Here is a 16,005-nt window from a genome sequence, read left to right on the forward strand (position 1 = left end):
GAAAGCTGCATTAGTCAGATGATACAAGTACAAAACCAAAGCCGCCATTATGAAACCAAACCTTATTAACACCTCTGACCTCAGGAACGGCTGCAGTAAACATCTGATAAAGGAGCTGCATACAGCATCATATTGTAGAAAACTGAAATGCAGAGCATTTTACAGGTTGAAAGGGGATTCAAACTGATAAAACAATCTTTGATTATCTGTGATTTGTATGCAGTCCTGTGCATAGCGTGCTGTCTTTTGACACACCCACACACATAAAACGTCTGGGTTGTAAAATTGGTCATTTTTTGGGCATTAATAACCACCACTGTAGTTTGTGAGCAACCTCAACTACTGCTTTCAAAGGAGAACTATTACATTAAACCATTTTTACTGTTTTTTTTCCCTCTTAATTAAAAATTTACCAGTCTAACTGGACAGACGCTGGTTCATCCTGCCGAGTAACTAATTTGTTTGCATGATGTATAAAAAGCTGCCTCACAAACTAGGATTTCTACTCCTTAGATAACAAAACTTCACCCTTTTCTCTGCATGTTAATGACATTAAGTATGATAATTAGTTCTTGGGACTTGGTTTTAAATGTAGTAGCTGCTGTTTGTTTGAGCAGACATGCTTCATGACATGTTCTTACATTGTCACTTCCATGCACAAGTGCTAACATGTGCAAATTCTGCTAAGAGCACACATGGACCCAGACATATTAACTCATTCATTCTGTTCCACATTCACACGACAGCACCCCATTGCTAGGATAAGAGGTGTAAGCCCAGCTTTTCTCCATTTAAATCACTCCAGCTCTCTGGATGCCTGCACGGCCTGCATTCCCAGACAGGCATAACTCGTATATGCTACAACCTAAGCACGTAGCATGGCATTTTACTGGCCTGTTGTGTTATTGTGACAAAGATCAAAGGTTGAACTTAAAAGTCCTCTGCAGAGAAAACCCTGCTAAAGGTGGTATTACATTTATGTTGAGTTTTTCCAATAGCCTGTTTTACAGTAAGCAGTCACGTCCTGCGTGAGTGAGTCAAACAATAAGGAGCTTTAACAAGCAATAAAAAGACACAACTGATAAAGCATCTTTCCAGCTTTAATGATGAGCTGCCTTTTATTAAAGGCAAGAAGAATTTTAATTCTAAGGCTGGTAAGCATGTAAAATAGATAAATATGAGGGATTTTTCTGGAATGTTAAGGAGTTCATGGCAGTCGTAGACAAGATGGGATGATTGATGCTCCTGCACACTCAGGACAGTGTACATATGGCTTTACCATCAGCCGCTGAAGGAATGCTTTGTGATAAATGTTCACTACTTCACTTTCCTTGTCAGCACCACACGTTGGCTTTTAGAAACATGTCTTAGTTAACATTCTTTTGTTAATGCACGCTCAACTTTTTCATATTTGACCTCTCATTACATGGCTTTGCAGGGTTTTTGCAGAAACAATAGAGGGATGCAGGCATTTAATCCTGTTTAATAGTCTTCATAGTTTCCAGATAAAATAAATATTTCAGGTTGAGGGTCAGGTCAGGGGTGCAACTGAGTCTAATCAGCTTCATCTGTAAACAAAGGGCTAAAGAAAAAAACAAAAAAACAAACTGGTGTGGGTTGTGAAAGACCAAAATGAGTTAGACTGTTAGCTGAAGCCTAGACAGGTTGGAGACAAGATGAGACTTGGAATTAAAGTGGTTTAATCCAGCAAAGAGTAAAAACACTGGAGACACCAGACAACTCAGCTTTATTTGTACAGACTGCATCAAATTCTCCATCCTGAGTGTGCATGGGGCAACAGTGGAGAGGAGAAGATTTATCAGGAAGATGATCTGAAGGTAGAGAGAGTATCTGCTTCCTTAACCAAACTGGGAGCTGGTTCCACAGAGAGGGGTCTGATAACTGGAGGGTCTACTTCCTGAAGCCAAACTGGTAGCTGGTTGGACACTAAGACCTTTATATGTGAGGAGAATTGAAATTTTGTTCTGGATTTGACAGACTAAAGTTCTTCACTGGTTTCTGTCCAGAACTGCTGGATTTAGCAGATGTGTGTGTAACTTCTCAGATCATTTAAGTTGCAGCTGCTACATCAGCAGACCAGCTGATTGTACTTAGAGAATCGGAGCTCTGCAGCTCCGGTGTGAGCTGATCCATGGCCATGTTGGATCGGAGTGTGATAGTCTGATGCCCTTGTCAGTGTGGACACACAAACACACACATAGTTGTGATAAGGAAGAGCCACTCAGCTGTCAGCTCAGCCACATGTGACAGATGAGGCGCTCAGCAATCTCAGTGACAGGCACAAGATGTCCCGGACTGCCAGGGGCGTGCACACTAACAACACACACTAACACACACACCCGGCGTAAAATGTAGCTCAGGCAGATGCGCTCAGCTGCGAATCATGCCTACTGGTCAAATGTATGTTTTTAGGGATGAACAGGTTGCTGTGGAGGACGAGGCCAAAGCAAGCGAGTGATCTCTTGACATTTTAACTAATCCCTTCTAGCTTGTGGTTTCTTGCACATTTGCGATATTTGCTAGCAGCCAGAATTGGCTTTTTCACATATGCAACCTGTCATGTTGGATTGGACGATGACATGCTGCAGACCAGAGATGTGATGGCTCGAATGCTGAAATGGGCTGTGATTGGATTTAGATGACACTGCCAGCTCGAGGCTAGCGGCCTTTCCATGGGTTGAGAAGTGGATTCTTTAACTGCTCTGGTGTCTCATGCGTTGGCAAATCTCTCACCATGAAGCCAGCAGCATTTTTAAGACTTCCTGTGATACGGTGATGAGTTTCCTCTGACTGACTGCCTGTGATGCTGTTTTAAGACTCAGCCTATGTTTTGCAAACTATAAACCTACGCTGAGGTGTTTTGATGCGTCAGGTGCAACATAGCTGAGATGTGATTAGTCATTGTCCAACTGTCCTGTGACTCTGCCTATTTGTTTACGTCCAGAAGCCCTGTCAGGTCACAGTGGCTTTGCGTGAGGCGTGTGAGGGAACAGGCTGTACCTGCCACGGCCCCGTGTTTCATGGCTCTGGGCAAACACACGGCACCTGTCATAAGCAGTTAGAGCGCCGCTCAGCAGCCTGCCCTGCATGGCATCCCATCAGACGCCAGCTGAACTTTTCATTTGTCAATTCTGAAAGGTTAGCGCTAAAATCAGCAACGACAGATGCAAATGGATGGATGCTCTCCTGGCATTTTTGTGCAGGGATGCTTTATGTCGTCTAGACCACCTTACCTGCCCCCTCCTACCCCCACTCTACTCTGTCATTGCCACTCTTTAGCCCCTTGGTTCCTCTTTCAGAACACATCTGTCTGCGAGGGCGAGTAATACCTCACCTTTTTATGGCCTGAGTAATATTTGTGTGGGGTTTGGGCTAAGCGACGTACACTAACTGGACCCCTACTTAGTGTCATGTAATGTTAATCCACTTTGTTCATCAATATTCGGCATGCATGAAACTCGTTTAGCCGAGTTCTCTCAGGGCTCGTGTAGCTGCCTGCTGCTTTCAGCTATAATCAAACCTGTTGCACCAAACATTTTTTTTCTGTGTTTTACATAATTTTAAAATGCGTGTTTGCTCCACTGTCCAGCTTAAACCAACCATTTGTGGACCTTGTATATCTTGAGGAACTTATGAAGCACGAAGGTTTGAATCCTGTTATGAGGAAAGGAATGCATTTAACAAACAAACATCTTGTTTGTTGTTGTAGGTGGAGCTGAAGATGAAGTATAACGACCAGCACTGCAAGTCCAGAGGTCTTCTTCCAGGCCATCGCTGGTATGAGATTCAGGCCTACAGAGCTCTAAATCAAGCCCTGGGGAGGTAAACTTGTCCTTTTAACCTTCTGTAAATGATCCTTTTTGTGCTGTCTTACATATTTAAGCCTTGAATCTTCATCTTCCAGGTGTATCCGCCACAGGAATGACTGGGGTGCTCTGATTCTTGTAGATGACCGGTATGGGAACGATCCTAACAAATACATCACAGGTACCCTAAGCTGTTTATGATGAGCTTATTTACCAACTGGCACAGCCTCTCATTATGAACACTAGATGGCAATATTTATCCACTATTTTTGTCTCATTTTCATCTCAGGTTTGTCTAAATGGGTCCGTCAGCTCGTCCAGCATCACAGCAGCTTCAGTAACGCCATGCAGTCTCTGGTAGCGTTCTCTCAGGTGCAGCAGAAGGTGGAGGTGGCTCCTGCAGACAGCCAGACCCTCGGCTCTACTGACTCTTCTTCCAGGAGTCACCTACCCTCAACTGATGAGGAGCAGAGTCTTGCCGCAACCCCATGTGTCAAACCACCTGAACCACAGCAGGACACAAGCCCCTGCACCTTCCAGTTTCTCTCTCAAACTCAGCAAAAAAAGGAAAATAATGAAAATGCAGGTGAGATGAATAGAAGTATTAATGAAAATATTTAAACCTACAAGCATTATCTTTCAGGTTTATCTGAGGCTTCAGAAAAACTGGATTCAGTTGGCTTAAAGTGGATTTAGAATCGACAATGAGGAGTTTAACTGGGTGGTACTGGTGAAATTACCTGTAACATGAGGTTTTTAATCATTTAGGATAAAAAGCTGATTCTATTCACACTTTTTTTGTTTATTTGTTTTTGTTCAAATCCCCCAGAAAATATCAGTTTTTGTGACAAATGAGTAAAAAGCATTTAACTGGCCCGGGGTGGGCCCTGACGGCACCCCTCCCTGACAGGGCCGGGGTCTCGTATCTTCTCTGGTCCTGGTGGTTAGCGGCAGACTCTTTAAGTTATTACTATAATTATAATCAGCCCTTAAAACTCTAAGACATTTTTTGCTATTTTTGGTCCACTGGCATTGTTTTTTTTTCTTCATATAAACCAGTCTGTAGCAGCTGGAGCTTTTAATCTCCGTCAGCATCAGAATTTATTACTAACAGAACTTTGTAGAAATAACACACAGATCAACAGTGACCAAACCTTTTCTCATCTCATCGTTCTCTCAAGTCTTGGCTTTCAGGAGAAAAAATATTGTTATTGAAACAAACACACAACAGAAACTATTTCCATGTTTCCACTTTTTCCTCATTTCCAGTTATTCCTGCTACTATTTACCTGCTATCCTCACTAAACCAACTCGAGCTCAGCTACTTTGTGGCGCCACCGTGCATCAGAAACGTCTTCTTGGCTTTATTCCAGCCATAGAGGAGCATTATTTTTCTTCTTTTCACACACACATAGAACTTTCTGCTCACTGGTTGATCTTTGGCTGCTCCTGATTGGACGTTACCGTCAATCTAAGCTCTTCTTGACAAGTTTTATCTTTTTCTCACCACACACTTTTTACACTGGAATCTCGTTCCACTTTGTCCTGTTTCATTTTCTCTGTCATGGTAAACTCTACCTTATCATGTGGGCCTTGCATGTTGTCAATAAGAATAAAAAGACAAGTGTAGAGGAACGTAGAGGTCGGTATAAACGAGGATGGAGCAGCTCTTCTCAGCACACTTGCTGTAAATTCTCTGGAGGGTGTGCTGTGATGATGTAATGAGGTTTTTTTAGGTTTGTGATAGAGATGGCTGAGTAATCTCTGGAAGATGTCCTAGCAAATATTTGCACTTTGACATGCATACCTTCTGTAACATGCCTGGAAGAGTTCAAGGCTGCAGTGCATGTGTTTATGTGCTTCCAGTGACATGCAGGTTGCAGTGGTGAGACAGAAGACCTAAATCTTCCTCACTTTCTGTCTTTGTCGTCATCTCTTTGTCATTTCGGTTTATTGATGCAATTTTCATCTGAACAACCAAATAAAAAAGGAATCAGACTGAAATTGTGAACATTTGTTGCTTCTCCTCTTTTCACACCCTCCATTAATTTCAGAAGAAACTCTGATTACATTCTAGGACATTTATGGTGTCTGTCATACTATCGTCCATATTTCCAGCAACCAGAAAGAGCATGTTGTGGTGCAACCGATTGTGCCAAACTTTATCTAGAAAGCAGTTTTCTGTGTATTCCTGGTGTTGGACTCCAGAGCTCATGAGCATGACATCATATGTTGAGGTGACATGTTTGCACATCGCCTTGGTGAGCAGCCATTGTCTTCGGGGTCAAGATGAGGTTGAGCTGTTTGCCAAGTTGAATTCAGTGTAGTGGATGAAGTGGTAGAAAGGCATTAACCCCCCTCCTTCCCTGCCTCTCCACCTCTTTCATAGCTGGGGGTGGGAGGCCATGGGATCAGTTGAGTGGCTTGCCTCATTACTGTAAGGTCTTTTGCGTGCCTGAGTAGCGCTGGAGCGAGCTGATGAGCAGATGTTGGACTGTTGCTTTTAATTAAATCCCCTTGACCTTTGTTTGGGGTATATTGAGCGTATGCCCACATTTACTATATCTTTATTTACTCTGGGCAGCCACGGGACTCTGATGATAAAAGTCTCCTGATAACTGATAATAAATGTTAAAATATTCTGACTTTTCTTTCTTGCTGCAGAGCCCGTAAAGATGGTGGACAGCCCCCCAACAGGGCATCTCTCTCATCAGCATCCAAGAGCCCAGCCTGTGTTCCACATCTTCAGCAGCAGCCCCATAAGCAACGGCTTCAAGAAGCCAATCTTTAAAGCAAAAGCAGCCAGCAGCATCTTCCAGCCGGAGAACCACCAGGTCTCCTCTCCACCACTGAAGCTGCAGACGTTTAGCCCTGAGGAAGGAGCTGGGTCCGGTGATCTGGCTCCAGAAGCACCCCCAGCAAACACCTCCGATGAAGATGATGAGGACCAGACTGTTTTCTTTACTCCAGAACTTTTTGAGGGTGAGGAAGATGAAGATAAAGGTAGTCCACAGAAAGACGCAAAAACTGATTTACCTCCCAGGATTGTCCCAGGAACAGAGAGCCCAGCGATGCGGTCAGAGGAGCTGTTTGGCTCTGAGCAGGCCCAGTTGGCCTCTACATGTGATGGACAGAGCACTGTTTCAGGCAGAAAGGAGAACAGGCTTTCCAGGCTGTCCAGGTCCAAGCAGAGAGTCCCCTCCACTCAAACAGGTAACCAACAAAGTGGACATGTGAATTAATACAAAGCAGGATAAACTATGTCAAGAATAAATCCCCAAAAACGTGCAATTAAAGCAAATAGAAGTTCTTTTTCATTATTTACTTGGGAATGAGAGTCTGTCACAGCTGCCTCAGGCAATTAGTCCACACAGTAATACCACGTAGATGAGGCTTCAGCCATCTCACATCAGCTTCTCATGCAGCGTGACAGCTCAGCTTATTAAAAAACACAAAACTAACCAACAGATCTGAAACTGCGCCTCTGATTAAAGACGGTTTGGACAAATCATTAAAACACAAAAGCATCATCATCCGTGTTCTTCAGAAGTCCTATAGTTGTGTTTAATGATGTGTTTGTAGGTAATAGCTGCAGAACGTGGATGTTGTATCATGCCCGATTTAACACTAAGAGGGGTCTTTATTTTTCCAGTTTCATTTCCAGTTAAGTAATTTCATGCTATAAACCATCTGATTTTGATTTTGTTTCTCTTGCCGACGTTCACATGTAAGTTATAAAAAAGTGAAATGTTTGTATTTCATTTGTTTGTTTTTTTTCCTTTCTTCACAAATGCAAGTCCTGTGTAAATAAGTTTACGTATAGAGGTAAAAGTGACAAAATCTGAGTTAAAAGAACTAAAACCATGCTAATAAAGCAGAATTACTACAAATAATAAACATTATGAAGACAGCAGTGGGTTTTGGAGGAGGATGAATTAACTTTTAACTCATTTGTTTTAATGTAAGTTCACAAATCTTATTTTCCTTTAATATAAAGGACATCAGCGTCTTACATCCTCCTCTATGCTTTTTATTTGTGACATCTGTAGCCTCTGTAATCAGCAGTTTGATATCATTTCATCTCCATTTAGGATGATCAAACAGGCTGAGATGACGCAGAGCAAACAGTGACATAAAACGTGATCACACTGATGTGATTCATCTCATTACATGACAAACTTCACTAACGTGTGATTTGCGTGGAGGAGCATACAAGTGTTTCATTAAAGCATTTCTTTGCTCATCAGCTGACTAACCAGGACCCTTGCCCACGTAATCGTACATGAGCGCTCGTTAACATAATCAAAACTCGGAGCGTGGAGAGGCCTGCGAATCTGTGCTAAAAGCATTTAATGGGGAAGCCACGTTTCTGGAAGACTCTGCGTTTCTTTGTCATTAACATAATTCAGCCCTTCGTCGACCAAATCATTTACAGTATGCTTAGAAAATATTATTTAAGACAGTACACTGGAGCCAGAGTCACAAACAGAACAGACTCCTTTCCTAACAGTGAGACAGATATTAAGACCACATTTGTATCTGCTCAAATGAAATTCTGATATTGGTAGGAGTCAAAACAGCGTCTATGTAGTTAAATCAGGACTGGAGGAGAGGGCAAACTCCAGTACACTCACACATAAACAAATTTATTCATTTGTTAAATAATGTATTTTAGAAAACGTCTGGAATCTGTGGAAAACCAAGTTTACTAGTAATCTCAGAGGACAAATAACATTTATTCTAATTCAGCCAGATGTGAACAGGATCCAGAACCAGCTTCTTCCATCTTCTCTGGACCAAAGCTCATTTAAAATGGTCTGAGGCAAAGTGGAAACCTGGATGAAGATGTGAACTAGTTTGTGGAAAGCATGGACGGCGTGTCCTGCAGACTAAAGAGGAGAGGGAGCATCCAGCTTGTTATCAGTGGACAGGTGAAAAGCTGCATCTCTGATGGGATGGGGCTGCATTAGTGCCTATGGCGTGGGCAGCTTCCACATCTGTGAAGCTCCATCAATGCTGAAAAGTACATGGAGGTTTTAGAGCAACATCTGCTCCCATCCAAACAACGTCTCTTTCAGGGAAGGCCTTGCAGATTTCAGCAAGACGATGCTGAACCACATCCTGCATCCATCACAGCAGCATGGCTTCACAGGAGAAGAGTCCGGCTGCTGAACTGGCCTGCCTGCAGTCCAGACCTTTCACCAGTACACAACATCTGGAGCATCATGGAAGCAGGAATCCAGCAACCAAGGTCCAGGACTGTAGAGCAGCTAGAATCCTGCATCAGACCAGAATGGGACAACATTCCTACCCAGAAGACCATTCCTGGAAGATTCAGACTACTGTCTGGTGGTGGAGGTAGACTGGATCCAGATGTGGTAATAGGAGGATCGGTTCTGGTCTATTTTCTGGTGGTGGTGGTAGACTGGATCCTGATGTGGTAGTAGGAGGATTGGTTCTGGTCTACTGTCTGGTGGTGGTGGTAGACTGGATCCTGATGTGGTAGTAGGAGGATTGGTTCTGGTCTACTGTCTGGTGGTGGTGGTAGACTGTATCCTGATGTGGTAGTAGGGGGATTGGTTCTGGTCTACTTTCTGGTGGTGGTGGTAGACTGGATCCTGATGTGGTAGTAGGAGGATCGGTTCTGGCCTACTGTCTGGTGGTGGTGGTAGACTGGATCCTGATGTGGTAGTAGGAGGATCGGTTCTGGCCTACTGTCTGGTGGTGGTGGTAGACTGGATCCTGATGTGGTAGTAGGAGGATCGGTTCTGGTCTACTGTCTGGTGGTGGTGGTGGTAGACTGGATCCTGATGTGGTAGTAGGAGGATCGGTTCTGGTAGACAGAAATATATCTCTTTTTCTTCATTCTCCTATCTTCCTCTACTAAACCAGACTGGTTACAGGATCGGTTTCTCCACATTTTCATGCTGTAGCTACTTTAAAACCAGCTAGCAGCTTTGCTAGCCTTCTGTTAAATGAAACTGGATCTTGTAGAGCTAGCTTAGTAAGTGCTACCTAACATGGATACTGGACTGTCTTTATAGTTTATTCTCAGCTCCAATGTGAAAATCTTGATAACCTGAGTTGATGTGTGGTCCCTAAATACACTCACTGAAAACTAAATACCTGGTTTCCCCACAGTATCTCAAAACTAATCTAGTGCTAGCATAGAAGTAGATTAGCACTGCTATGTAGCTTCATGCTAACATCAGGTTAATAACCTTGCATTAGTAGCTTTACCTGCACAAGGACAAAATCTCTTCCAGAAATTTGCAGACACATGTCAATATTATATATTTTTATAGGAAATATTTAGGGAAACTAAAATTGACCTCAAACTGGTGTAGTTATACTGGCGATCCATGCAGGTCTGGAAAAAAATGTTTCTGTCCCATCTTAAAGTGACCTGTAAATCGCCTGAGATGGCACTCGGGGTGTCCAGTCTAATTTCAGATCTCTAGCTCCGCCCCTGTTCAGAGACACGTCCCTTTCTTCTCCTTTGCATCTTCAAGGAAAAGCATTCATACTTCACAAATATGAACTCAAACACACCTCAGAGAGATTGAGAGCCCAGTGTTATTCTACTCTGTCTTATAGGTTGGTCCTTGCACTGTTTACCACATTGTCTTGAAAATAAAGACAGTAGAGATTCTATTCCTGGACCTGTTCCTTTCACTGTTAGTCTGAGTTGTTGCTTAATGCAGATTTAAAGAACACCCAACAAAAAATACTGTTAATATTTCTCTTGCCAAGAAAAGAAATAATTTTACTTGGATTGACAGGACTCTACCAAGTCCAGGATGCATCGAGGGCCAGTCTTCAGCCGACTGAGACCAGGAGCAGCCAGGTGAGGTCAGACATGTCCAGGGCATATTATAAGTTAAAGGTATTGACATGGGGTTTAAAGAGCAGACCATCCAGCGTCAGCCCTGATGAAGTAAACAGCTCAAGAAGTGCTTATCAGGAGCATCCACTTACAAACAACTGGATTTCCTGCCCACTAATGGGACAAATCTTGACACAAGATGTAAACTGCACAGTGTCTAAGTTAAGGAGGCCCTCTGTGTTTGTGAGAGAGCAGGAAGGCCTTAAAATTTCCATGTCGTCTGTTGGCGTGTCACGGGATGAGCTGGTCACTGTTACTCCTAAACAAGCTAACACAGGAGGTTTACAGGAGGCTGCAGGAAGTCCGCACCACGAGCCACAAGGTAAACCTCACAGGACAGTTACACCGTGTGACATGACAGTTTATTTGTGTTCCTATGAAACTTCATCATCCCAATTCATTCATGGTACAAGGTTAGGACACTAACTTTCAGCTGGGGAGGACAGTGAAAAGGAATTTAATTAAAGCAGACCCAAGTAACAACATCAGGAATAGGAGGTAATCCCAGTAAAAGTTTATCTGTTTATTTATCTCTAACCAACCTACCTCGGCCAAGGCGGAGCTTATGTTGGTTTTTATCTGTTTCTGTCTGCCCGTCATAAATAAAGTAATGGACGGATTGAATGAAAGATTTTTAGAAAATCTCTTAAATGTAATAAAGGAAAAAGTGATGGAATTTTTGGGGTGATCCGGATCAACGTCTGGATCCATGTTTTTTTTAAAGGATTCTTTACTGTTGGGTGAGACACTGATAATTCTGCAATTAGAGCTTCTAACTCAAAACTAATGCCCACAACCACTGGCCAAAAAAAAAAAAAAAAAAAATACAGTGGCTTGGCAGGAGTCTGTGCTCTCTGGGTGCTTCTAGTTTTAAAATGTCATAGCTTCGTAACTCGGGTTAGAAATGTACTAAGACAAGGCATCCAGTGGTAGAGGGATTTTAACTTATCAGTTTGTGTTGTGGAGGAACTGGTCAGATATGGACCGTGGTATCTGTGTCCCATTTGAACCCAAAGAAAAAACCTGTGTTCAGTTAAAACCATGTTATCGTTTTTATTTCAAACAAGCTGTAAAAGTGCTGAGATCTTACAAGCAGAAACGCAGGAGATTGAAGAAGTCCTCCCCTCAAATGAAGGTGAGCATCAACGAGACAGCAGGAGCCGGTCAGCACATTTAACATTTATCGTACCTCTGGTGTTTTAATTCGTACACAGCTGGGTTTTTTATACATGCGTAAAAGAAATGAAAGACTGTTTTTAAATTTACTGACATCTTGAGACGTTTGTTTTTAATCCACTCAGAGCATCACAGAGCGGAAACCATGCTCTCTGGGACTCTACTGCTCTGTCTGTGAACAGAAGCTTCTTCCCGATGCTCGTGGTAATTACACTTATGCTTCAATTCATTTAAAATGGTTTGCATAAAACAGTGTCAGTAGATGAATTTTATTTGTCTTGATTTGTCACTTTCCTGTTTACGGTTGAGGTACTTTACAGCGAGCTGTGTGTACATATGAGCATCTGGCTGCTCTGAGAAATGACATGTTTGGTTCAGCTGGACTGAGCTGCCAGTGTGCTCCTCATACACCATCAGATCCAGACACCTGGCTGCTGCTGGTTCAAGGTCGCTCCTCTATGGAGGCCCTAAGGACAGCTCTGCAACCTGACTGCAACAATACAATAACTGGTGGGTTGACAGCTGGTCTGATTAGACAAATATGTCATCATGTACACAGTAATCAGCTGAGCAGTCAAACCTAAGTGAAAAATCCATGTTCGTGCAGCATATAACGCCATCTGGAACCCAGAGGAGTGCTCGGTTACCAGGTTTCTACAGTGTAAAGGCTGCTCCTCTCAAAGGCCTGATCTGCCTGCAGCTGTCATAGCAGCAGAGATCCTGTACCCGAGAAACACCAGTCAAGATCAGGTGAGTGCATGAGAGGGAGTTTAAAGATCACCAAGGTGATCAGCTTCTGTGGGGATGTTTCTTTTAGAAGAAATGAAGAAATCAGTATATATCTCACAAAACACACTGAAATTAGTCCTCTGCTTTTAAACCATCACTAGTTAGTCCAGCTGTGTGAGCATCAGGGCCACTGCCCTCACATGGTCTAAGTCTTACTTGTCTGAGTTTTTCTGTCCAGATGGGCCAACACTAGCCAAACTGCGGGCTCCCCCAGGGGCTGCTTCTTTTCTGCTTATATTAGCAGCTTCTGGGTTCTATGTATCACATTTCACCGTTTTGCTTTAGGCCTAAAAAGCAGAGCCTCTGTTCAGGCCTTAGAGGACTGCCTCCAGGACATTCAGTCTCGGGTGGCAGCTAACTTCCTCAGCCTCAACAATAATAAAACTGAGATTATCGTTTCTGAGAACCAGACTTTACTGGTGATAAGTGTGACAGTGCCATTGGTGACCTCAGTTCTTTTTGTACGTCTTCTGCAAAAACCCGGGTTTTGTCTTTGATGCAGATTCAAAGTTCAGCAAACAAATTAGCTGGGTGGTTAAAACAAGCTGTTTTCGCCGGAGACTCTTGACTAAGATCAAGCCCTCCCTCCCTGGACCTCAGCCAGAGGCAGGGATCCATTCTTTTACCTCCTCACCTATCCATTACTGTAACCGTCTCAATGTAGGTCCTAACAAGTCTTCTGTTAAGAGGCTTTAAAATATTCAAAATGCTGCTTCTTGTTTCCTTACTGGGAGACCGTTCTTTGACCATCAGCCCGTTTTTGGCTTTCTGGCCACTTCAGAATAGATTTTAAAATTCTTGTATTGGTTTTTAAATGTTTGAATGGTTTGGGCCCTATTTCCTGGCCTTACTCTTCAACCAGAGGTCTAAGGTCTGCGAAGCAGCTGCTTCTGGCTGTTCCTAGGGCTCTTTTATAAACTTGGGGAGACCAAGCTGTCTTACCAGTCTGAGCTGTTTACAACCCTACTAAAAACATCCTTGGCTTCTCGTTCTACAGGGTGTGCAGAATTATTAGGCAAGTTGTATTTTTGAGGATTAATTTTATTATAGAACAACAACTATGTTCCCAATGAACACAAAAGACTCATAAATATCAAAGCTGAATATTTTTGGAAGTTGGAGTGGGGCTTTTTTAGTTTTAGTATCTTAGGAGGATATCTGTGTGTGCAGGTGACTATTACTGTACATAATTATTAGGCAACTTAACAAAAACCAAATATATACCCATTTCACTTATTTATTTTCACCAGGGAAACCAATATAACAACTCAAAATTTACAAATATACATTTCTGGCATTCAAAAACAAAACAAAAACAAATCAGTGACCAATATAACCACCTTTCTTTGCGAGGACACTCAAAAGCCTGCCATCCATAGATTCTGTTAGTGTCTTGATCTGTTCACGATCAACATTGCGTGCAGCAGCAACCACAGCCTCCCAGACCCTGTTCAGAGAGGTGTACTGTTTTCCCTCCCTGTAGATCTCACATTTGATGAGGGACCACAGGTTCTCTATGGGGTTAAGATCAGGTGAACAAGGAGGCCATGTCATTACTTTTTCTTCTTTTAGACCTTTTCTGGCCAGCCACGCAGTGGAGTACTTGGATGCGTGTGATGGAGCTTTGTCCTGCATGAAAATCATGTTTTTCTTGAACGACGCTGACTTCTTCCTGTACCACTGCTTGAAGAAGGTGTCTTCCAGAAACTGGCAGTAGGACTGGGAGTTGAGCTTGACTCCATCCTCAACCTGAAAAGGTCCCACAAGCTCATCTTTGATGATACCAGCCCATACCAGTATCCCACCTCCACCTTGCTGGCGTCTGAGTCGGAGTGGAGCTCTCTGCCCTGTACTGATCCAGCCACGGGCCCATCCATCTGGCCCATCAAGACTCACTCTCATTTCATCAGTCCATAAAACCTTAGAAAAATCAGTCTTATGATATTTCTTGGCCCAGTCTTGACGTTTTATCTTGTGTGTCTTGTTCAGTGGTGGTCGTTTTTCAGCCTTCCTTACCTTGGCCATGTCCCTGAGTATTGCACACCTTGTGCTTCTTGGCACTCCAGTGATGTTGCAGCTCTGAAATATGGCAAAACTGGTGGCCAATGGCATCTTGGCAGCTTCACGCTTGATTTTCCTCAGTTAATGGGCAGTTATTTTGCGCCTTGTTTTTTCAACACGCTTCTTGCGACCCTGTTGACTATTTTGAATGAAACGCTTGATTGTTCAATGATCACGCCTCAAAAGCTTGGCAGTTTTAAGAGTGCTGCATCCCTCTGCAAGACATCTCACTATTTTTGACTTTTCAGAGTCCGTCAAATCTCTCTTCTGACCCATTTTGCCAAAGGAATGGAAGTTGCCTAATAATTATGCACACCTGATATAGGGTGTTGATGTCATTAGACCACACCCCTTCTCATTACAGAGATGCACATCACCTGATATGCTTAATTGGTAGTAGGCTTTCAAGCCTGTACCGGTTGGAGTAGAACAACATGCATAAAGAGGACGATGTGGTCAAAATACTCATTTGTCTAATAATTCTGCACACAGTGTAGTTAGACAGGTTGTCATGGCCGCCTTAAACATTTTTGTTGCTTAGATTTTAAAATTAATTTTGTTCTTTCTAGATTATTATTATCATTATTATTTTTTGATACTTTGCTTATGTGTGTTTTATTTAGTTTTATTGTTCTCTGATGTTGTTTTTATTATCTGTCCTGTGCAGCACTTTGGTTAACTCAGGTAGTTTTAAATGTGCTATAGAAATAAATTTGATTTGACTAGTTACAGTTATCTTTCCGGCGCCCATTTGCTCAGGGGTCCACAGTGGCTCTGTTTTGCTGCGAGCCTGGGGAGTTGAACCGGGGTCCTCCAGACCCAAGCCCACCTCTGTAACTACTAGGCTACCACTCCCCAAGATTTCATCCGGCGTGCTTGTTTGTGCTAGGTCTGAATGTAAGTGTGTGCATAGCTCAGCTGTAAAGTTGGGACCAGTCAGAGATTAGAGAGCAACTTCACCAGGTTTAGAAAAAAAAAAACCCCCACCAAGTTCAAATATGGACAAAAATCCTCAACTCTGACAGTTTACAACATGAACCAGAACACCAACAACCTCTTTGAAAGACGGGCATAAAGAAGTTACAGGCCACTGGAGAGGACATGAAGTGGGGAATATGTCGCAGCCTGTGTTTCTTCCTCTTTATGGAAGTGAAAAATCCACTAACTTTTACAGATCTGGAAGTTATTTTAAATGTACATACATGTACATTTCCACATGTGTGTAGTAACCCTGACGGCTCACCTCTGTCTGAATAAACAACCTGA

At 42.9% G+C, this 16,005-nt stretch overlaps 1 protein-coding gene across 9 annotated transcripts in view; it reads left to right on the forward strand.

The window, feature by feature from the left end:
• The window catches only part of brip1 (BRCA1 interacting helicase 1), a 125,819-nt gene that overhangs the window by 65,167 nt on the left and 44,647 nt on the right, over positions 1-16,005 (forward strand). For 3 of the 9 annotated variants that reach the window (XM_041995295.1, XM_041995297.1, XM_041995296.1), the window contains 9 exons: positions 3,731-3,843; positions 3,926-4,008; positions 4,117-4,413; positions 6,492-7,040; positions 10,610-11,035; positions 11,781-11,848; positions 12,015-12,093; positions 12,199-12,399; positions 12,497-12,639. In XM_041995295.1, the coding sequence (XP_041851229.1) occupies positions 3,731-3,843; positions 3,926-4,008; positions 4,117-4,413; positions 6,492-7,040; positions 10,610-11,035; positions 11,781-11,848; positions 12,015-12,093; positions 12,199-12,399; positions 12,497-12,639 (1,959 nt within the window). The other 6 variants (XM_041995298.1, XM_041995300.1, XM_041995301.1 and 3 more) reach the window with 6 other exon arrangements.

Source organism: Melanotaenia boesemani, chromosome 9 (assembly GCF_017639745.1).
Source record: "Melanotaenia boesemani isolate fMelBoe1 chromosome 9, fMelBoe1.pri, whole genome shotgun sequence".
NCBI lineage: Eukaryota > Metazoa > Chordata > Actinopteri > Atheriniformes > Melanotaeniidae > Melanotaenia > Melanotaenia boesemani.